This window comes from Phyllobates terribilis, unplaced genomic scaffold (assembly GCF_046119375.1).
Source record: "Phyllobates terribilis strain yellow unplaced genomic scaffold, ASM4611937v1 Scaffold_3__8_contigs__length_932513732, whole genome shotgun sequence".
NCBI lineage: Eukaryota > Metazoa > Chordata > Amphibia > Anura > Dendrobatidae > Phyllobates > Phyllobates terribilis.
The window spans coordinates 719,013,599-719,037,954 of NW_027362763.1; the positions used below are offsets into that span (position 1 = coordinate 719,013,599).

Sequence of the window (24,356 nt, forward strand, 5' to 3'; positions counted from 1 at the left end):
CGTACACGAAACGCGGACAGAACACGTACACGAAACGCGGACAGAACACGTACACGAAACGCGGACAGAACACGTACACGAAACGCGGACAGAACACGTACACGAAACGCGGACAGAACACGTACACGAAACGCGGACAGAACACGTACACGAAACGCAGACAGAACACGTACACGAAACGCAGACAGAACACGTACACGAAACGCAGACAGAACACGTACACGAAACGCAGACAGAACACGTACACGAAACGCAGACAGAACACGTACACGAAACGCAGACAGAACACGTACACGAAACGCAGACAGAACACGTACACGAAACGCAGACAGAACACGTACACGAAACGCAGACAGAACACGTACACGAAACGCAGACAGAACACGTACACGAAACGCAGACAGAACACGTACACGAAACGCAGACAGAACACGTACACGAAACGCAGACAGAACACGTACACGAAACGCAGACAGAACACGTACACGAAACGCAGACAGAACACGTACACGAAACGCGGACAGAACACGTACACGAAACGCAGACAGAACACGTACACGGAACGCAGACAGAACACGTACACGAAACATGGGCAGAACATGAATGCAAAACAAAGACAGAACACGTAAGCGAAACGCGGACAGAACATGAATGCGAAACAATGACAATGCGTATGCAAAACACGTACAGAACATGTTCGCGAAACACAGGCAGAACCCGTATACAAAACAGGGACAGAACACAGACATGAAACACAGACAGAAAACGTAAGCGAACCACAGAAGTCTGAATAAGGCCTTACTCCCATTGAATTGTAAGCATTGTTCTCCATCGCTTACATAGATCCTCCTACTCATCATTGACATGAAAGTGGAACCAGAGATGCCAATAATAGTGGCAGTCCCTAGCGGGCCAACAATTATCACCCACCTTGTGCACAGGTTATACATAATGCTTGTAGGAATACCTCTTTAACGTGCTAATAAATATCCTTATTAAAAGCAAGCATATTTAATTAAAGGGGATTTCCTACCTCAATGTGAGTGCATATTGCTAGGATATCTCACTTCTTTATGACTGATTCGGTTTGACTTCTAAGACCTCAAGGGGTGATCAGAAAAATGCCCAAAAGTAAAATGCTCACAGCCATGAATGCTCACAGGAAAATTGCCCACAATGGAAATTGCCCACCCAGAAAATTGCCAACCCGGAAAGTTGCCCACACGAAAAATTGCCCACACAAACAAAACAACAGTTATCACTTTCACCCTCCAAACTGTAATATATCGCTCCGGAGCCGGAGTACAGTGTGATCCCGGATATTCTGATATAATGTTATTATCACCTCCCCTCGACCTGTAATATGCTTTATCGCTCTGGAGCCTGTGTACAGTGTGACCCCAGCTGTGCTCATATAACGTTATCACCGTCCCCCTCCAGGTTTGTAATATGTTATATCGCTCCGTACAGTGTGACCTCGGCTGTACTGATATAAAGTTATCACCCCCCCCCCCATCCTGACCTGTAGTATGTTATATCGCCCCGGAGCCAGTGTACAGTGTGACCCCGGCTGTACCGATATAAGGTTATCACCCCCCCCCCCCCACTGACCTGTAATATGTTATATCGCTGCAGAGACTGTGTACAGTGTGACCCCGGCTGTACCAATATAAGGTTATCACCCCCCCCCCCCCACTGACCTGTAATATGTTATATCGCTGCAGAGACTGTGTACAGTGTGACCCCGGCTGTACCAATATAAGGATATCACCCCCCCCCCACCCACTGACCTGTAATATGCTTCATCGCTGGAGAGACTGTACAGTGTGACCCCGGCTGTACCAATATAAGGTTATCACCCCCCCCCACCCACTGACCTGTAATATGTTATATCGCTGCAGAGACTGTGTACAGTGTGACCCCGGCTGTACCAATATAAGGATATCACCCCTCCACCCACTGACCTGTAAAATGTTATATCGTCCCGGAGCCTGTGTACAGTGTGACCCTGGCTGTACCAATATAAGGATATCACCCCTTCCCCCCCCATCCTGACCTGTAGTATGTTATATCGCCCCGGAGCCAGTGTACAGTGTGACCCTGGCTGTACCAATATAAGGTTATCACCCCTCCACCCACTGACCTGTAAAATGTTATATCGTCCCGGAGCCTGTGTACAGTGTGACCCTGGCTGTACCAATATAAGGATATCACCCCTTCCCCCCCCATCCTGACCTGTAGTATGTTATATCGCCCCGGAGCCAGTGTACAGTGTGACCCTGGCTGTACCAATATAAGGTTATCACCCCTCCACCCACTGACCTGTAATATGTTATATCGTCCCGGAGCCTGTGGACAGTGTGACCCCGGCTGTACCAATATAAGGATATCACCCCCCCACCCACTGACCTGTAATATGTTATATCATCCCGGAGCCTGTGGACAGTGTGACCCCGGCTGTACCAATATAACGTTATCACCTCCCCCCTCTACCCCGAACAGTAATAAGTTATATCGCTTTGGAGCCTGTGTACAAAGTGACCCCGGCTGTACTGGTATGCGCCCATGTGTTTTAATAAGCTGTTATTTTGTCGATGTGGGCAATTTTCACCGTGGGCAACTTTCCTTGTGGGCATTTAAGGCTGTGGGGTTTTTTCCTGTGGGCATTTTTCATGGAACTTTTTCCCGTGCACCAAGGCACAGGTCACCCGGCTGTGCAGCGCTGCACCACTCATGTAATGGGTCTTGTTGTGGTTCCCTACACAGTCGAGGAAGCCAGGAGTCTCATTGTGCTACACCAGTACTGTGCCCCCATAATTTTCAGGTTGAGAGGGAGTATCACCAGTAGGACCCACACTACTTACTAAGTAATAGCATAGCCAAGCTTTAAACCAGCACTTTCTGAAGGTGGGGAAACTATATCGCGGCTACATTTGGTTTTCCGTAGATCTACATTATCATTGTTCTCATCTGTATGTGTATCTCAATCGACACATGGATCCTTCCAGAGAAGCCCTCTATGGCTCGCCGAGCTTATGATTAACTATGTGCAGATACAAACATGCTATAGCTGTAAATGTGCAGAGAACTACGGTAATATCAACACTCATAAATAATAGATCAGACACAGCATCCGCTGGAGGCTTCTCCAGAAACCTGCCCATGATACTGTAGAAAATATAGAAAGGCAGCAGTGAGCAGCTAAACTCCATGATCCTGGATTTCTAGACCATAATAAATGCAATGCTGGGGCTGGTTACATATACTGCAAATGTTCTGTCTCTAATGACTAAGGTACAGAATAGTACAAGTGATGGCTCTGTACGTCTTAAAGGAAAGGTTTGGTAGAGAAAATATTTTCAAATTAGCTACAATGTAGGAAATGTAACAAGGCAGGAGTTAAGGTCCTGGATGACAGATGTGTCACCACTGTGGTTGTCCTCGGTAAATTAAAGTATGTACCAGTAACACTAGGTTACTGAGAGAGTTATAATACGACTGGATTTTGGGTCCAGGATTTAGGAGAAACCAAGAGAGTCTGGGTGGGAAAGGTAGTTACCATAATTCAGCCAGGGTCTTACAGGCATAACAGGCAGCTGGATTAGCTGAACAGAGGTGTGTGTGTGTTTGGTGAAAACAATTAAACTTCTTGAGCTAATACTGCTGGGAATACAGAGAGGTTGCTACATTTACTTGGTTTCATTGAGCCTGAAGAAAGGACTGTTTATGGTATTCATTTGTACTGGAGAAAAGCAGTTTTCGATTTGTAGCTGTAAAGTTTATGATGGACAATATGCTACAAATCCTGAAAATCACATTGTCTGATTTGGAAAGAAATTTTTTTTCAAGTTTTGGTGGAAAATAAGTATTTGGTCAATCACAAACGAGCAAGATTTCTGGCTATCACAGACCTGTAACTTCTTCTTTAAGAAGCTCCTCTGTCCTCCACCCATTACCTGTAGTACTGGCACCTGTTTGAACTTATCAGTATAAAAGACACCTGTCCGCAACCTCAAACAGTCACACTCCAAACTCCACTATGGTGAAGACCAAAGAGCTGTCGAAGGACACCAGAAACAAAATTGTAGCCCTCCACCGGGATGGGAAGACTGAATCTGCAATAGGCAAGCAGCTTGGTGTGAAGAAATCAACTGTGGGAGCAATAATTAGAAAATGGAAGACATACAAGACCACTGATAATCTCCCTCGATCTGGGGCTCCACACAAGATCTCACCCCGTGGGGTCAAAATGACCTCAAGAACGGTGAACAAAAATCCCAGCACCAAATGGGGGGGACCTAGTGAATGACCTGCAGAGAGCTGGGACCAACGTTACACAGGCTACCATAAGTAACACACTACGCTGCCAGGGACTCAGATCCTGCAGTGCCAGACGTGTTCCCCTGCTTAAGCCATTACATGTCCGGGCCCATCTGAAGTTTGCTAGAGAGCATTTGGATGATCCAGAAGAGTATTGGGAGGATGTCATATGGTCGGATGAAACCAAAGTAGAAATGTTTGGTAGAAACACAACTGGTCGTGTTTGGAGGAGAAAGAATGCTGAGTTGCATCCAAAGCACACCATACCTACTGTGAAGCATGGGGGTGGCAACATCATGCTTTGGGGCTGTTTCTCTGCCAAGGGACCAGGACGAGTGATCCGTGTACAAGAAAGAATGAATGGGGCCATGTATTGTGATATTTTGAGTGCAAACCTCCTTCCATCAGCAAGGGCATTGAAGATGAAACGTGGCTGGGTTCTTCAGCATGACAATGATCCCAAGCACACCGCCAGTGCAACGAAGGAGTGGCTTCGTAAGAAGCATTTCAAGGTCCTGGAGTGCCCTAGCCAGTCTCCAGATCTAAACCCTATAGAAAACCTTTGGAGGGAGTTGAAAGTCTGTGTTTCCCAGCGACAGCCCCAAAACATCACTGCTCTAGAGGAGATCTGCATGGAGGAATGGGCCAACATACCAGCTACAGTGTGTGCCAACCTTGTGGAGCATGACATAAAACGTTTGACCTCTATCATTGCCAGCAAAGAATATACAACAAAGTATTGAGATGAACTTTTGTAATTGACCAAATACTTATTTTCCACCAAAATTTGAAAAAAATTCTTTCCAAATCAGACAATGTGATTTTCAGGATTTGTTTTCTCATTTTGTCTCTCATAGTTGAGGTCGACCTATGATGTCAACTACAGGCCTCTCTCATCTTTTTAAGTGGGAGAACTTGCACATTTTGTGGCTGACTAAATACTTTTTTTCCCCACTGTACCTATTTGATACCACAAATTCTCTGCATCCCATCAGGGAAAAAACAGAGAGGAGGTCCTCTATATGTCCAGCTCTCTCCATTCATTTCTATGGGAGTTACTGCAACCACAGAGTAATGATTCAGGTGAGAGGTGCAGGTTTCATCTCTCCAGGACCCACAGCTATAAGGCAATGTTCACACATGTTGTGCTTCTCAGCGTTTTTTGCTGCAGATTTTTATGCAAATTTTCAGCTGTGTTTTGCAGTACCAGCAAAGTCTATGAGAAACCAGAATTCTCCGTTCACACATTTTTTGTTGTTGTTGCGTATTTTGTGCCTTGCATGGCTTTTTGGAAAATAGAGCATGTCACTTCTTTCAGCGTATTTTCACCCATAGGAATTAATGGGTGGTGAAAACAAACGCTGAAAAAACGCACCAAAATTTGCATCAGCATTTTTTCAGCGTTTTTGATGGCAAAATAGAACGGGGTTCTTTTTTTTCACAGAACTTTATGTACATGCATAAATAGAGACAGTGAAAAAAAAACGCTGAAAAAACGCATCAAAAAACGCAGCAAAACCTGTGTTTTTGACACCGCTGATTTCCTGCCAGAGATTGGATTTTGCTGCAGATTTGTGACGCTGAAAAATCCAACATGTGTGAACACAGCCTAAGACAATTATAGTAAAGTCTAAAGGTCCATTTAGACAGATCATCCGTTAAATGACCACCGGTCGGTTGCAGACAAGCCAATCAGCGGTTGCTTAAAGGGGTTGTCCAGTACTTTTAAAAATATGCCAAAGTGTTTTAATGATGAATAGAAGCTTCTTTCTAATTACCTCCTGGTGCTGTTTCTGCCTGTGAGCGGCGCTATCACTGGCCACTCACAGGCATCATGTGACCCCCGGCTGACGTCAAGTGAGGCGTGACTCAGCGCTGGGGTCCCCGTGGTGGCTGCTGGGTTGTGGGCGGGTGGATACCGGGTGTGACACGCGGGGTAACCCCTCCCACAACCCAGCAGCCACCGGTGGAATGCGGAAGAGGGACCCTCGGCTGCAGCCTGGTCTTGTTGTGACGTCAGCGGATGTCAGCGCCGGCTGCAGCCGGGGGTCACGTGATGCCTGTGAGTGGCCAGTGATAGCGCCACTCGCAGGCAGAAACAGCACCAGGAGGTAATTAGAAAGAAGCTTCTATTTATCATTAAAACACATTGGCATATTTTTAAAAGTACTGGACAACCCTTTTAATGACCTGTTTATACTGGACGCCAGCACCTCCATGAACAGAATGGTCATTAATAGTATTGTTCTGTGTGCATAAAATATGATGTTCTCGGCAGCACATGTCCTGTTTATACAGGATGATGTGCTGCCAAGAACGCTGACTGAAATTCATCTTACCGATGAACTTGCGTTTTGCTCATTCATTGGGCGATTGTTGGCCTGCAAGGACAATCTGATAACTGGGAAATGAGCGTTCTTAGAGACATTTGTTCATGAATATTGGTACTGTATATCTAAATGCTCCATACAGATATGCCATAAATGTATATACTGGAAAGAACAGAAACATATAAGATTCATTTTGAGCCAAATGTACTGTAGTTATAAATCCAAAGAAGTCAGTAAATATGAAGGAAAAATAATTACCGTACTTTTTATTCCAGCATTCACCTTTGATATTTGAAAGATATTCATTATGGAGAAAACTATTTGGACAATCCCAATCACTGAATTCAGGTTTTTCATTCAATCCCATTGACCTCAATATATAACCTCCGGCCCCATTGCCCCCCCCCCCCCCAGTGTATAACATCCGGCTCCTCTCCCCCGATGTATTACATTCCACCCCCTAATGCAGTCAGCCTTTACTAACACGACAATGGATGGTGGTGCAGAGCTCCCTGATACCAGCGCCGTCCTCTAATAGCAGCCACCGGTGTAACAAGTCTGTTCAGGACATTTCTTCCTTCTTAAATCTTCCCCCATCACCTGTGAGTGATATTATTGAGAAGTGGAAGGAACCGCAGCGACTCAGCCACGAAGTGAAGACCCCATAACGTCACAGAGCGGAGTCACCGAGTGCTGAGGAGCAGAGAGCAGAAAAGTCACAGACACTCTGCTGACTCCATAACTGCAAAGTCCAAACCTCCTCCGTATTATCAGTAGCACAAACACTGCACCCCTGCCAGGAACTTCACCGCCGAGCAGCTGAATGAAGCCTTATATAACCAAGCACAATGCAGAGTGTCGGATGGAGTGGTGTAAAGCTGCCACCACTAGACTGTGGGACTGTGGAAACGTGTTCTATGGAGTGACGGATCACACTTCTCTATCAGGCATTTGATGGACGAATCTGGGTTTGGGAAATGCTAGAACATTACCTTCCTGACTGCACTGTGCTAGCTGTAAAGTTTGGTGGAGGAGGGATAATGCTATGGGCTTGTTTTCAGGGGTCGGCCTCATCCTTTAGTTCCAATGAAGGGAAATCTTATTAATGCTTTGACAGGCAAGACATTTTGGACAATTGTAGCTTCCTCTTCTGTTCCCCATGACTGTGCCCAGGTCACAAGGTCCATAAAAACATGATTGAGGGAGTTTGGTGTAGAAGAAAATGACCAGTTACAGAGAACTGACCTCAACCCCAACCAACGTCTCTGAGATGAACTAGAACGGAGATTGAGATCTTGGCTTCTCCTACAACATCAGGGTCTGACCTCACAAATGCTCTTCTGGATGAATTGGCATAAATCCCCACAGACACCTCAAAAATCTTGCAGAAAACCTTTCCAGAAGAGTGGATGCCTTATGGCAGCAAAGCAGCCAACTTCATATTAATGCCTGTGGATCTAGAATGGAAGATCAGAAAAGCTCCTGTAGGTGTAATTTGGAGGTGTCCTGATTCAGTTGTCCATATAGCATACATTAAAAATGGTATCCACCATTTGATAACAGAGAAACACTGAAATATGAAAATTATTTAATACTAAGGGGAATATAAAAGTCATAACTAAAACCAAGTTATAATTAGGGTTAATAGACGACAATCTGATCTGGCAGCTGAATTCTGCTTTACGTAAATATCTGGGGGCACCTACCCTGAACTCATCGTGAACCACATCAGACTCTAGACGTGAAGGTTGACTCCACTTTCAAGCGTTTCATTACATTTCATGCAACATCCAGGGGAAAAAAAAAAACCTCTTTCAAAGTTCAGGAGGATCATGCTATTTATTGTGATAAAAATCAATGAGATACGAGACGTTCCAGGCCAGGAGTGAAACAAATGTGGCCCTTTCAGACCTTAAACACTAAATTCTTTCATGTATGGTCAGTGGACTATATGGCAGGATGGCTTGTCTTTCATAAACAGTGTATTCTTTTTTTTTTTATCACTATAATACTTCATTCAAGGATCAGCACGTAAGGATTTGTCTCAGGTTCCCCATACGACTATTGGTGGGCGTCCTTGGGACTGTTTAACCTGGCAGCTCAAATCATATTAAAAGAAGTGAGAGGACACATTCTTCCCGTCCTACGTACGACTGAGGATTCTAAATATTGCTCTAAACCTGTGACCCAAGCGAATATCTTGTAATTACAATCAAACGAGGAAAAACCCTGAAGACCCAAGATCTCTCCGTTGTTTCTATAGTGTTTGAGTTTCAAAGGACGTACTATCAAAATAATGTGTGTGCTCCAAAGACTGGATCTATCCAGATGTAGAATTAGTTGGTCCTGCCCCGAAGGATCAGCATAAAGTGCACCACACAATGAATGATCTATGGCTTCTCAGAGATGTTGGCCACCAAGCAAAAGCCAAGGATAAATAATAGGTAAATTAGACTAATGGCTGGTTCCCAATTCTTCGATTACAGAGTAACTGTCAGTTGATTCTTGCTGCTCAAATCACAAGCAGCTTTAAGTAGGGACAAGCTCTGACAATACAAAGAACTATGGTCCCAATTCATCATTCTTTTTCAGATTTTATTTTTGGAGGGAAAGTTTGTTTGTTAGCCATTTTTATGTTTGCACCAAATTCATTAAGTTTTTTGTGCCATTTTATGATAGTTTTTGACAGTCCTCGTCACTTTTAGGTTGCCTAGAAATTGTGAGAGTGGTTGTCATTTTCCAGAGGTTTTTGTTTCATTCATCATTTAAGACTTTTCCAAATGTAGGAAAAATTATTATTTTTTTTATTATTATTATTATTGAACAATTGTAATAAACTAAAAAAAAAATCCAAAGTACAAAATCAGTCTAAATTGTATTTTATTTATTTCGTACAATTGAAGGTTAACCCTTAACCTTTTTACGAACTGTTGCATAGTTTTTTGTCACAAGTCGCCGAGGGATGTATGGAGCGAGCCCACTTCACACGCAGGAGATGCTGGCTACGTTACATTGCTGGCATCTATCTCTAACAGGAGCAGACAGAGGAAGCTTAGATTGCTGCTGTTAACCACTTAGATGCTGCTATCAAACAGTTTCATCGGCTCCATTCAAGGAAACGAATAGGTTATCATAACAGCAAGGCTCCTGCTGAAGACTTGTGTTGCCACCAAAGGGTGAGTTTCATAGGAAAATGGGGATTACATTATATTATAGTACTGCAGTATATAGTATAAGTAATGGAACAATCGCAGGTTCAAGTCCCCTAAGAGTCCTAAAAAATAAAGTAAAGGGGAACATTTTTTTAAAAAAATAATATATAAAAAAGTTGAAATCACCCCCTTTTAAATAAATAAAAACTAAACAAAAATGAACATATTTCGTATCGTCGTGTCCGAAAAAGTTCTATCGAAACAAAAATATAATTAAATAGTACGATAGAAATCGGAAAAAAAATCAAAATGCCAATTTTTTGGTCGGCACACTTCCCAGTTTAAAAAAAAAAAACACAATAAAAAGCAATCAAAATGTCTTATGTACCCAAGGGATGATATCAATAAAAGGCATCAGCTCAGTGTGTAAAAAACAAGCCCTTTCCCACCTACATGAATGGAAAAAATAGAAAAAAAAACTGTACTAATCTCAGAAAATGGCAACAGAAATTTTTTTTTTTTACAAGGTTCTACATATTTTTAACCACTAAAATATTATATCTATCATGTGAATGTAATTTTACTGAACTAGAAATTCATACTACCAATTCATTTTTACCGTAAAATGAATGCAATAAAAACAAACCCCAAAAAACAATGGTGGAATTGCACTTTTTTTTTACCATTTCCACTTGGAATTTATTTCCGTTTTCCAGTGCATTGTATGGTAAAATAAATGGTGTCAAATACTACAACTCAACCTGCAAAAAACAAGCCCCCATAAGGCTATGTCGATAAAAAAAAAAATCAAAAAGTTATGACTCTTGGAACAAGGGGAGGAAAAAATGTTCAGGTACTTAAAGGGTTGTGCAAAATGTTACTAACAATGGGAACTAATAAAGCAAAAAAGGACAAAGAAAACCCCTTCGTATTTGAGTCAAAATCATCTAAGATAATATGCCATTTTGATGAATTTGGCACTACAGCAAAATGAAAGAAAAAATGACTTCATAAAAACCACTAATCATGAATCGGGCCTAAAATTTCAGTATTCAGGCATTTTTATGTCAAATGCATTATGGCTTTTCCACTATTTCTAGCTCCAAATGGTTTTGGCTAATTTAACATTTGGTACTTTTCGAAATGTTATAAAGTTTTTTTTTTATTGAACGTCATTTTCTTTTATTTTTTTGCACAGTTGAAGACCATCATGCAATATTTTAAAGATTGTTAAAAAAAAAAAAAAAAAAAGAGGTGTGCGACATCTAAGTAAAAAAAGAAATTAATTAAGCAAAAAAAAAAGTGTGAACACGAGTTAAATTCAACAAACATGAGCCATTTTGATAAATTTGGCCCAAAATCCACCAGTGCAAAAAATAAAGACAAAACAGAAAATAACTGAAAATGCAAATGATAAATTGGGGCCTACATTTTTGTTTCACTGTAAAACACTGTGGAGTTTCAGATTAAACATAAGAGAATAATTCATCCAGACTGGTGCTCAACTCTGTCCACTTTCAAAAAGTTGGCGGATCAGGCGTAAAACTCCAAATCACCAAATTTTCATGCAATATGCAAAAATCTGCAACTTTTTTTATGGCAGTAGCCTGGTGAAATAGATAGAAGGAGTTTCATAGACATGAAATGAGTCTGCCACAGGGAGAAGTGTCTGCTGGCCAGCTCCCCTATACATTCTACTGCTTTGCTTTTCGATCAGCCAATGACTTACATCTCTTGTTCTCCTTTAATGCAGTCCCTCGCTTCCATATAGAAGACTTCTCATGTGCGGCGACCTTTTGTGGAACTCACTGCCATAGACCATCTCTTTACCATTTCCCAGATTTATACATGCCTTAAAAATGTACTTTTTCAAGGAAGTCCAAGTTCAATGACCATAGGCAATTGGCTATAAACAACCTCAGATATGTATTTCCCACCACATTTTAACTGTCTACGAGTCATATCGCTGTGCACGTATTATATTTTATATATATATATATATATAAAATCTGTGTTGGCTCAATTATTGGCAGGTTTATTTATGGTTACCTTGAGACAGTTATTAAAAAATAAATGTAATGGTCACCTACAACACCCACCTGGATGTAGGACATTATTGTTCCACCAGAAGCAGGACAGCTGCGGTCTGTGATTGGCTGCAGTGGTAAGGTGATCTCAGCAGTGCGTCATCCGATGGTGTGCTGCACGAGTCACCTGACCTATGCAGGCAATCACAGGTGGGAGCTACTGAGAGTCACATATTTTGTTATTCTTTACATCTGAAAGCCACCGCTGAACTTTTCTTTTTGCATGGACAAGAGATACCTTAAGGGGCTTGCCCTCTAGTTTAAAATAGCATTATATACATATAAAGTCACGGCTCCAATATCATTAGGACTGTAAACTCCTTTGGCCAGGGTCCTGTCTTTTGTTGAGTGTAAGCTCTTATGGGCAGGGTCCTCTCTCCTGTAGCGTGTAAGCAGTTGTGGGCAGGAACATCTCTCCTGTAGAGTGTAAGCTTTTATAAGCAGGGACCTGTCTCCTGTAGTGTCAGCTCTTCTGGACAAGGACCTATCTACTATAGCGTGTGAGCTCTCCTGGACAGGGACCTCTCTCCTGTAGAGTGTCAGCTCTTCTGGGAAAGGACCTCTCCTCTGCAGACTGTAAGCTCTTATGGCCAGGGACATCTCTCATGTAGAGTCTAAGCTCTTCTGGGGAGGGTTCTCTCTCCTGTAGAGTGTCAGTTCTAATGGACTTCTGTCCTTTGATCTCACGGTTTAGATTATGATCATTTTACTGTGCAACATATGATGGGACTATAAAAATACTGTTAATTTAAAACAAACTTGACAGCTGATAAAAGCTACCCGATTCACAGCAGCATGCATTAGGTACTGGCTTCAGCAAGGTATGTTTGACTCAAACTCCGAGGCGTTCCAGAGAAGAACATACTTTCAAAGCCTCCGGGAACTGAGCCGCACAGGTGACTAGTCAGAAAGGTGGATCCCTGGTGGCTTCTCCCTGCCCGCTGCCAGATTTTGCATGTATAGGAAGAGACCTGTCACTCAAGGTGAGAGGGCCGGGAGAAGCAGCCGGGATCCGCCTGTCCAACTAGTCTCCTGTGCGGCTTCTAAAGTGCGTTCTTCTCGAAAACGTTGCAGCGTTTCAAGAATGCAAGGCAGAAATCATACAGCCAGTGCCTGATACATGCTGGGCTGCATGTATCAGCTGTCAGGTTCCCTTTAAGGATTGCAATGAATGGATTTTCAGGCCAATTAGGTAATGTAAAACAAGTCGTACAGTACAGACTTGGAGTTGAGAGTCCACATAACGCTGTGCTCACCCCACTGTGTGGTCTTAGAACATTTTATTTACAACAGTTACATCGAACAAAGCAGACAAGGTTCCAGCACTTTGTCACCTGCGATTACTTACAGCGCAACGGGCTGGAAACACTATACCGTGTGCACTAAGCAGCATTACAAAACACGGAATTCAACACTTTGCGGCGACGCCAGCCACCATGACTTTGTATCCGCACTGTAGAATCAGATTTACTTCCATCTTATGCAGCGCTAATTATCTGCAGACGAGTGACACGGACAGTGATTCATTTCATCTGTTTGGCACATGCTATATTTTTTTTGTTTTGTTTTATTACATTTCGTAAACCAGAGATTGTAAGGGGCAGATTACAATTTGGAGACCGGGTTTTTAAGCTTGGCAAGCGTAGGAAACAAGAAACAAGTAGAGAAGCTTTTTTGTAACATTAGTTGGCAGATAAATCCCAGAAAGCCGGCAAACCTTTTTCAAATTGGTGTTGGCCGAGATATTGTTTTTCACAAGTGATGCTCGTTTCAAGTGGTGCTTACCTGTTTTTTTTGGAGCGCTCATCTTTTCCTCTTTTGACTCCAAATATTCTTGTAATCAGAGTGCTGAAGAGAAGTGTGGAGGAATTTCTCACCTAAAGTAAAGAGAAAACGGGTAAAGCAAAATATCACAGAGGGGAAAAAGACTTGCAGATGCCTGCAGTACTTTATTTTCAAAAACATACAGCCCAGAATCGAGCCAAGTAGTCACAATATTCGCAGGCACTTACAGACCACCGCACCTCAAAACCGACTTTTAGTTTAATGTTCATTTAGGAATTTTTAAACAAACTTATTGACCCTCTGATAATAAAAACATGCGTTCGAGCGGATCGGCGCAAACGTTCTGCTTTTTGTTTTTATTATTTTCATCCCAACAGTCCAGAAATATGTTTAGTAAGGGATATTCTCAGCTTGGTTGAAGGATCGAGCAAGCAAAACACAAGCTGATCCAATATGCATTCGTTTCGAAAAGTTCAATACCACCACAACAGAAATATAAAACCTTTGTGAAAAAAAGAAGAACATGTATATGTGCTATAAAAGCTGTCTGAAGACATACTATAATTATTGATTTAAAGGTATTTTCGTTTGATAAACAACATAATCTCTCAGATAAATATAATTGGAAAAAAATTAAAATAAAAAAAAACAACTAATTTATTATTCAAATCTCTGGTCCTTTAAGAAAAGGAGGCTTTCAGCCTCTTCACTATCCTGACAGCTTTGTGAGATTTCTTGCCTCTGAGCTGTGAGATATCTTTGTTTGTGGGGAAATAGAGTATAGCATGTAGATACAAGAAACATCTGTGCTGCTAACTTCATAATGGTTGTAATAAATGAAGCAGTGTAAGATGGGTTCCTGTGTAATATTGAGCAGGAGGAAGATAGAAGAGACAGCTACGGAGGTAAAACCTGTCCTACCTCCTCAGACTGTCTGCTGTTTGCTCTGTGTGTATTTGATAGACTCAGATAAACCCTTAGAAAGAGCTACACACGTGGTCAAAATTGTTGGTACCCCTCGTTTAATGAAAGAAAACCCCACAATGGTCACAGAAATAAATTGAATCTGACAAAAGTAATAAATTAAAAATCTATTTAAATGAACTAATGAAAGTCAGTCATTGCTTTTCACCCCTGCTTCCACAGAATTTTAAAAAAAATTAAACTCATGAAAAAGGCCTGGACAGCAATGATGGTACCCCTGAAAATAATGTGACAAAAGGGACATGTTAAATCAAGTTGTGTCCACTAATTAGCATCACAGGTGTCTACAATCTTGTAATCAGTCAGTGGGCCTGTCTATAGGACTACAGATACTCACTGTGCTGTTTGGTGGCATGGTGTGTACCACACTCCACATGGACCAGAGGAAGCAAAGGAAAGAGTTGTCTCAGGAGATTAGAAAGAAAATTATAGACAAGCATGTTAAAGGTAAAGGTTATAAGACCATCGCCAAGCAGCTTGATGTTCCGGTGACTACAGTTGCACATATTATTCAGAAATTTAAGATCCATGGGACTGTAGCCAACCTCCCTGGATGTGGCCGCAGGAGGAAAATTGATGACAAACCAAAGAGTCGGATAATAAGAATGGTAACAAAAGAGCCCAGGATAACTTCTAAAGAGATTAATGGTAAACTTCAAGCTCAAGGAACATCAATGTCAGATCGCACCATCCGTCGTTGTTTGATTCAAAGTGGACTTCATGGGAGACGACCAAGGAAAAAACCATTGTTGAAAAAAATCATAAAAAAGCCGGATTGGAATTTGCCAAATTACATGTTGACAAGCCACAAAGCTTCTGGGAGAATGCCCTACGGACAGATGAGATAGAAATGGAGGTTTTTGGCAAGGCACATCAGCTTTATGTTCACAGATGGAAAAATGAAGCATATCAAGAAAAGAACACAGTCCCTACTGTGAAACATGGAGGAAGCTCTGTTATGTTCTGGGGCTGCTTTGCAGGGTACAATGAAATCTCAAGACTATCAAGGTATCCTGGAGAGAAATGTGCTGCCCAGTGTCAACATTTTGGTCTCAGTTGTAGGTCATGGGTTTTGCAACAGGATAATGACCCAAAACACAGCTAAAAACACCCAAGAATGGCTAAGAGGAAAACATTGGACTATTCTGAAGTGGCCTTCTATGAGCCCTGACCTAAATCCTATTGAGCATCTTTGGAAAGAGCTGAAACATGCCGTCTGGAAAAGGCAACCTTCAAACACGAGACAACTGGAGCAGTTTGCTCATGAGGAGTCGGCCAAAATACCTGTCGAGAGGTGCAGAAGTCTCATTGACAGTTACAGGAATCATTTGATTGCAGTGATTGCCTCAAAAGGTTGTTCAACAAAATATTAAGTTAAGAAGAACCATCATTTCTGTCCAGGCCGATTTCATGAGTTTCATTTTTTTTTAAAATTCAGTGGAAGTAGGGTTGAAATGCAATGTCTGACTTTCATTTGTTCATTTTCATAGATTTTTAATTTAATTTATTATTACTTTTGTCAGATTCAAGTTATTTCTGTGACCATTGTGGGTTTTTCTTTTATTAAACGAGGGGTACCAACAATTTTGACCACGTGTGTATGAGAGTCAACAGTAGATAAAACCTTTTAATGGCATACAAAGAAATAATACAAATTAACACCCCACCTAACAAAAAAAAAAAAACACATTATATCTAAAGTAATTGGAACATAATGTACATGTGGTCTTAAATTAAAACAAGCAGAGAAACAAAAATAGCTTAAAAAAAATCCAAAAAATTGGTGAGGCTCTGAAATATTTTGGTACAACATGTATTCAGTCAGGACTGACTGAGCTGAGGACGTGCGTTTTCTGCATCTGCAGCAGTACACAGCAAGTTGTGGGAGCAGTGTGACCCTCGGTGGAGTCACAGGTTGTTTATTTTTTTGTTTTTATTTTACGTGTTGCATATGCCGTAAAATGTGGTTTACACTAAATACATAGCGGTGTGTTTTTTTATTTTTGATAAGAAAAAGTTATAAAAGTATAATTTATTTATTATTTACATTTATTTGTTACAAAATATTTCCCCCAAGAATTGAAAAAAATCTGTAAATTTCAGGTTTTTCCTGTTCAGCTTTTCACTGTAACAGAGGTATTTTATTAATACAAGTTAAAGTGGTTGTCTGGACTTAGGCTACAAGTCTGCAGTCACTATGTGACTGCAGACTTGTGAATCATCATATCGTGTGCACTGCGCACTGTGAGGATTCTCCAGAGCTGGGAGCATGACTGCAAGTAGGCAATTTGCATACATACAGTCACTTGCCGACTAGATGGGCGCGGACTTGCTCAATGCCAGCGTATTAAGCGAAGGCCAGGTATAGTCTAGTTGGAATGAGTCTGGAAGTATGAAATTCGCATACTTGTGGCCACGTCTGCCAGCTTCTGGTGTGTGCGTGATGTGAGGATTCACAAGTTTGAAGTCACTCATAGTGACTGCAGACTTGTAGCTAAAAACCGGACAACACTTTTAAGGTAAAAACATCCCTCTGCAGTGCTAAAAGTCACTGGCATAGATCATCTGCATTTTTGTTAAAAATAATAATGTGTTAGACCAGGTTCAATGGGAAACTGAGGGCATGCAAGAAAATGGGTGAGAGGAGAGAGAGGATGGAAAGAGGATAGAGAGAGAGATAGAGAAGTGATGGGGTCAGAGAGGAGAAAAAGTTGTTGTAAAGGAGAAAGGGAAATAGAAGAAAGGGGAAAAAGAGAGTAGAGAGAGGACTTAGAGTGACGAAAGATAGAGGGGGAAAGTAAAGGGGGGAGTAGAGAGGGAAAAGAGAAGAGGGGGAAAGTGAAGAAAGGGAGAAGTGGAGAGAGGGGGAAAAAAAAAAGAAGAGTGGGGAAAGAGGAGAGCGGGGGGGAGAGGAGACAGGGAGCAAAGAAAAGAAAGAGAAATGGGAGAGAGAAAAGTGGGAGGAGAAAGTGTGAAGAGAGGTGAGATGGTGGAGAGAGGAGAAAGGGGAGAAAAAGAGAAGAGAGAGGGAAGTGAGGAGAGAGGACAGTGAAGAGAAGAGAAAAGGTAGGAGAGAAGAGAAAAGGTAGGAGAGTAGAAACAGACAAACAGAAAAGAAGTGGGGATTATGAAAAGCGGATGTGGCCTACCAGCACATGGCAAAATTACTATAGTCTATGTCAGAAACAAGGTGTAAACTGTAGCTAAAACCTACGCCAGTTTATGGCGTAGATGTCATGTTCTGGTGCAGGACTTGTACATTCTTAACAAATTTAGTGTACCTTTGCTCAGCGCCCTATAGGTTTAAGACTGGAGTACAAACTGCCAATCTTGATAAATTCTCCCTATTATGTAATGTACAAAAAATGACAAAAACACTCAAATTTGGGGCAACTTTTTGAGTAACAATTTTGGTGTTTCTTAATAAATCTTTTTTTCACTATACATAATACATGAGGCACGTTGGATGGTTGGGAGGAGTGGGTCCTACAGATTTTTCTAGCTACATCTCAGGTAAAAGCCAGCTGATGGAGGATGCTTCTACTAAGCACAAGTGTTTGGTGGTATTGTGCAAGAGCCATAAATCATATTTGGATAGGTCAATCAAATAATCTTCTACAGTCATTCCACATGTAATTTGCTCAAAGGCATAAAATAAACAGAAGGCTATGATGCGTCTTCTAGATTTTCATATTAGACAGTGTAGGACCGTCCCGAATAGGGTCACCTTGACACTGGTGGGATGACTTATTGATCAAAAAGTGTGTTTACTAAGTGCACTGGTGGGATGACTTATTGATCAAAAAGTGTGTTTACTAAGTGCCCTAAGTTATTCAAATGCACTTTTGCTTTTTACTTATTTAGTTACAGGAGTGTATATGCTCATTTTGTTTCTTTTAGGTTTAGTCTGTTTAATGGCCAATGTGAACATGTGACTATGTGTTGCATGTATACCAACTCAAACTCCAGCTATTTTTTTGTGTATTTTTCTTTGGATTTTTGCATTTTGTTCAAGTTAGGGTGTGACCTCCTTTCCTTGAGCTGGACATTACATTAATATAGAGGTGTCCAGAGTTCAGGACCCAGTCCTTTGTCTGCCCTTATTCACACTGAGGTCACTTCTGACACATGGTAAGGTTTTACTATTAGACAGTGTAGGACCATCCCGAATAGGGTCACCTTGTCGATGGTGTGATGGCCTTTATACTTTTTTTTTTATCAAAAACACTGTTTACTAAGTATCCTATGTTATTTAAGTGCACTTTTGCTTTTTACTTATTTAGTTACAACATGGTATATGATCATTTTGTTTCTTTTTGGCATAATAGATGAGGCAAGTTGAATGCCTGGGGGGAGTGGGTCCTGTAGATTTTTAAAGCTAAAAGCCAGCCGATGGAGGATACTTCTACTAAGCACATGTGTTTGGTGGTATTGTGCAAGAACCATAGATCATATTTGGATAGTTCCATCAAATAACAATGTTCTACACTCATCTCACACGTAATTTGCTCAAAGGCATAAAATAAACAGAAGGCTATGATGAGTCTTCTTGCCAAAACCAACAAACCACATTTCAGGCCTTTGTGTCCTTGCTCTACACATGGTGTCCTTGAGTGGCTGCTGGTTACTGGATGTTTAGTACAAAAATTCTTTCGCCCAAGTATTTGGAATTCTAATTGGCAGAAGAACTGAACCTAAGTGACACTGCGTCTAGAGAGCAGAGAATTCTTATGTTGAAGGACAAAGGCGTATTCTATAGTACCTCTCAGCGCTCGTAATCAGTTTATGATGCTTATCTTGCTTCGGTCTGCTGAGACGGCATATTTTCAATTTTTAATTCCCACAGATAGCTATATTGGTGTTTCATTTATTTACCGGGTTTGCTGCTGTCATATTCATAACATTTGACGGCAGCTGCCAAGTTTGACAACTTTGCTAATTCTTATCGTGCCTACAACAATATTTGTCTTCAATAAAAAAAAATGTGTGTCTGTATTACATATTCAGAGGTTGATGAAAGAGGAAAAAGTATTTGGTGGAAGAGAAATCCCCAGGAACATTCCTCTCTGAATAGTTGTATACTTAATTTCCCAGAGGAGCATTGCACAGCCTCTAAGTCTCCTTACACTGGCATGTCAGGCAAGTAACTCTTCACAAGGAGAAATGTTACCCATTAGACCCTAGTCAGAGGCCTCTCATACAGCTAAATCAGATCTCATGCTTTGCACTGAGGAGGGGCAACACCCCGAAACATGTGTCTGCAAATTGAGATTAAGGTTTGGCTTTTATCCCAAGTCATGTGGCAAGGTTCTTTAAAGGGTCAATATGAAATTTTATTATTGCTACTTCCAATAGGTGGCACTAGAGTTCAAGTCCTCTTCCTCTCTGAAGAGACAATTTGCATATTTGATTTCCCAGAGGAGCATGCATGGCATATAAGTCCCCTTACACTGGCATGTCACTGACTACAATAAAATAATCTGAGAAACACACACAAAAAAACAAAAATAAAAATTAGCATTTTCTATAAATCCATAACACTCATGGGTAGGTCATATATGGATCAATTATTTTGTCAAATACATAAATAGGGTTTGTCATGATATTCTAAAATTTGGTTTAGGGAGGGCAAAATGGTAGAGATTACATTGGTCATCCTGCTCACACAACATAAAGTGACTTGAATCATTGCTGAGGCTGCTGTAATCACAGGACTTCATTAGCTAGCAAGTCTCCTCTTTATAAAAGGCACACCGATAGCTAGTACATCAATGTTTGGGAAGGATTTTGGTTGCATGTCAGATATAGCAGTTACTGTCTGCAGCATTCAACAGGGAGGAAGTATAGGGCTGCAGTAATTCACGTTTTATTGTACCCAACCCGATTTTTGATCAATGAAGCTAACCGCATAGAGCACAACATTTTATTTTAATCTGAGAAACTTGAATTTACACACAGAGGAACAGAACCGATTAGGTTTTCTTTTAGTGAATAATCGGAGGTATGCTTAAAGTGGAACTTTCGGAATTTCCCTTGCAATATTGATTTCGATGGCAGATAGGATGTCTTTATAAAAAGCAAGTCGGGTTGTTTGTGTAGGGTCGTTAACTTGTTTACTCACAGATAACAGCATGCGAGTCAGAGAGGATCAGAACTGTATACTTTATTACCTAAATCTGTTAGACCAGATGAGGCAGGTGTACTTACAATTAACATCTATTTCAAATTGGTTGCATAACTCCTGAAGGGTATTCAGTCTCCACTCACCCACCCGCCCAGCCTGACTGACAGCCGCAGCTTGTACTGAGCAGTGTGAGTTCTCAACAGGTAGAAAAGACTCTGAGGAGCTGTCAGTCATGTGAGGTGGGAGATTTAGTCCACACTTTTACGAAACATTATACAGCAGTTATGATGTGGATTTTCAAAGAAAGTATCCCAGCCTCATCAGGTCAAAGAGATTTATATAATAATGTATGCAGATTGTATTTTGAAATCTGTTGATAGATCCACTTTAAGATGAACATACACATAATAGCAAATTGGTCCGGCAGATTTAGTCAGGCCCTGCCACCTATCTTACGTGTATGAAGGCTTCTCATATGTCCCACAACAAATGGTCTTGGAGGAAAGGATTGAGCATGCTTAATCTCAACACCTCACCTGTTTGTTCCCAAGGGAGATAAACTGCAGCCAGAGGGTATTTGGTAGCGGGTTTTACTCTTCTCTGTATAATGCAATTATAAGAATCTGATACTGTGACGACTCCCTTAATTTCTCAGTTTCTAAGTCATTTTTAGGATATCCTTTTAAGCTTTGCTCAAACTGCGTTTAAGGCGCTCAGTGGCAGCTTCGAGCCTTATCTCTGAAGCCAAGGAAAACTGGATTTGGATGTTTGCGCCGATGGAGCCAATGACTGTAATGATGCAGATGGAGTCATTGAGAGCTCTGTCTTTTTGGTAGTATCCGCCAATTTGAGGCAGGCTTCAAGACTTGTTAGACCAAGTCTTGGAGACCTTCTCAAATAGGTGGAGACCACGTCATGGAGACCTTCTCAAATAGGTGGAGACCACGTCATGGAGACCTTCTCAAATAGGTGGAGACCACGCCATGGAGACCTTCTCAAATAGGCAGATACTGGCAAAAATGATGTTCAACAGAGCACAGTGACTATCTGCATCGTTACAGTCAATGACCCCGTCAGAGCAAACATTCGATTCCTGTTTTCCAGGGCTTCCGACGCAAGTCCCAATGGAATCACTGATTGTAGGGTAAAACATAATATGAACATAGCCTTACTACTGAAAATAAAAACCCATTTGCACGTTCTTCTTTACTTAGAATTCACACAAATCCCGTTGTGAATATTTCCCTGTGATCTCTGCGCCATGATAAACTTGTGATGATTGTTCAGCCAGACGGACTCAGCAGAGGACAAAATGAAGTACAGTACACCACTAAAGACAGTCAGACTTATTTATGATACAAGTCGGCCAAATGGTTCCTATCCACATTGACAAATGTGTCCTAAACAGCCTGTAACGCTGGCTGCTATAAAATATCTCTTATCTTCCAAGTCACGGTAATATATAACCGACCAATAAATCTGTCACCAAAACGGATGCGGAATTTAAATCTTTGCTTGTATTCTGCTACCTGTAGGTCCCGTAAATCACCGGTGCCTGCTGGAGTTGTATGGAGAATGTATTTTGTCAGAAGACAAGAAAGATAGGTTTTATTGGTTTTAAAAATATAGAAAAGAATAACAACTATAAATGCAGGAGAAAGGAACCAGGAACCAAGAGAAAAAGATAAAAAAGCAGAAATGAAAAATAATGGTTCTCCATCCAAAACATCTGAGATGCTACTAGAAAGAATATCCAGTGGGAAGCATTTATTACCTAGTTATTGGATAGGTAATAAATGCTGGATAGATGGGGGGCCGCTGGGACCTTCAATTATAGATAGAACAAGGTTCCGGTCCCCTCAACCGGAAGGCCGCCGCTACAAAGTTTGAATGTAGAAGTTGTCAACCATGTGCCCTGCCACCCAAGTTGATGACACTTAGGGCTCATTCACATGTCTGATTTTTTTCCTCGGATTGGGTAGTCCACACAAAACCACAGAACAAAAAGCACCAATGCAAGTCTATGGGTCAGTGAAAAAATCATATAGGACTTAGATGCCATCTGTGTGAAGTCCATTTTTCGTGGAATCTTTGATAGAAGTTGGAGAAACTTTTTTTTTCCGGCACCCCCTGACTGCACTCATGAAACTCGGACCATTTTCCCATACGGGAAAATCACTGAAATATGAATAACCGCAGAGACCTTTTTTTTTTTAAATACCAAAATCTGCACCCCTCTTATTTTCAGGCTGTTCAGCCCGGTATTGTAGATCGGTGTGAGTTGCATCTTCTAGCAGTTTAGCTTAGATGTTGCATTTTATTCTGAAATGTGCATTGTTTGTATCATCAAATATGTAATGTTTGATACATTTACTACATGTTAAAGAATGCAGAAAAGGAGACTGGAAATTCTATACAAACCAAAGCAAGGAGATGTGCGGTCTTCTAGTCTGTGGGCCCGATTTAGTCACTAGTCTTCATTCTTGAGCAAAAAGTAGCACGTTTTGCAAAATGGTACAAAAATTGAGTCAAAATACCTGGCGAACATAAAATCACCTCAGAGAAGGAACTTGAGTACATTTATGACAAATTTTGCGACTTTTTAAAAAAGGCGCAAATAATGAATCTGGCAAAAACATCTGGAAAAACCTAACCTATGCCAAGAATGACAAATAAAAAAAAAAAAAAAAACAAGTGAACCGATAAATAGAACTTAAAGAATGTGCAAATTAAAAGAAGAATTAGGCGTAAATGAAAAACAGGCAAAAAATACACCAAGACAGACAAAAAACAGGCGCAAAATTCAATAATCAATTGTGGACGTAGCAAAGGATTAGAAAGGATAAGTCATGAAGTCGCACTTGATCATTTAAAGCGTAATCTGTCATAATACCATTTCTGTTTTCCTATGACTTGCATCATACAATTTTCACCAGTTCTCCCCTCTGCAGGCTCTCGCTCTAATTTTCAGTTGTCTCTGAGCTAGTGGATGGAGACTAATTGCTATGATGTCTCCCTTACACTGCACACAGACATGATGGATTCCTTCTTTAGGATATCACACAGCAATACTGAGCAGTGTGGCTGTGAATCCAGCATTTGGATGGGAAAAGTAACACTTACTAGAAAGGAGGAGCACTGTGTGGCTGTAAACTTATATTTATGCATATTTTTCTTACTCTGTTCTTCCTCCTTCCCTGCATTTTTCATAGTGAATTATAAGCGAGTAACTAAATAGTTTAAGTAAATACAAGGTGTAAGTTGTCACCGAAGGGTATATCAGAATTTAAAGCTTCAGCTTTGACCACCACATCACGGTTCAGGCACTGTAAGGTAAATGTAGTGATCCCTGGTATTAAAGTTGCTAGACGTGAATTGTGAATGCAGCACTACATCATAAAATCAGGCTGTACATAAGGATCGGTACAAGATAGGGAATGTATTTTGTACTTTATTAGTTACTTAGCATGGGCCAGATTCATTAAGACCGGCATTGTAAACATCAGTCTTAACGATGAAACCACTGGAGTAAGATGCGCATGAATTTGGAACTTTTTACAACAGTTGTGCGCCT

At 41.1% G+C, this 24,356-nt stretch overlaps 1 protein-coding gene across 2 annotated transcripts in view; it reads right to left on the reverse strand.

The window, feature by feature from the left end:
• The window catches only part of THADA (THADA armadillo repeat containing), a 659,309-nt gene that overhangs the window by 403,433 nt on the left and 231,520 nt on the right, over positions 1-24,356 (reverse strand). For both annotated transcript variants that reach the window (XM_073672037.1, XM_073672036.1), the window contains one exon: positions 13,675-13,766. In XM_073672037.1, the coding sequence (XP_073528138.1) occupies positions 13,675-13,766 (92 nt within the window). The remainder of the gene's footprint in view (positions 1-13,674; positions 13,767-24,356) is intronic.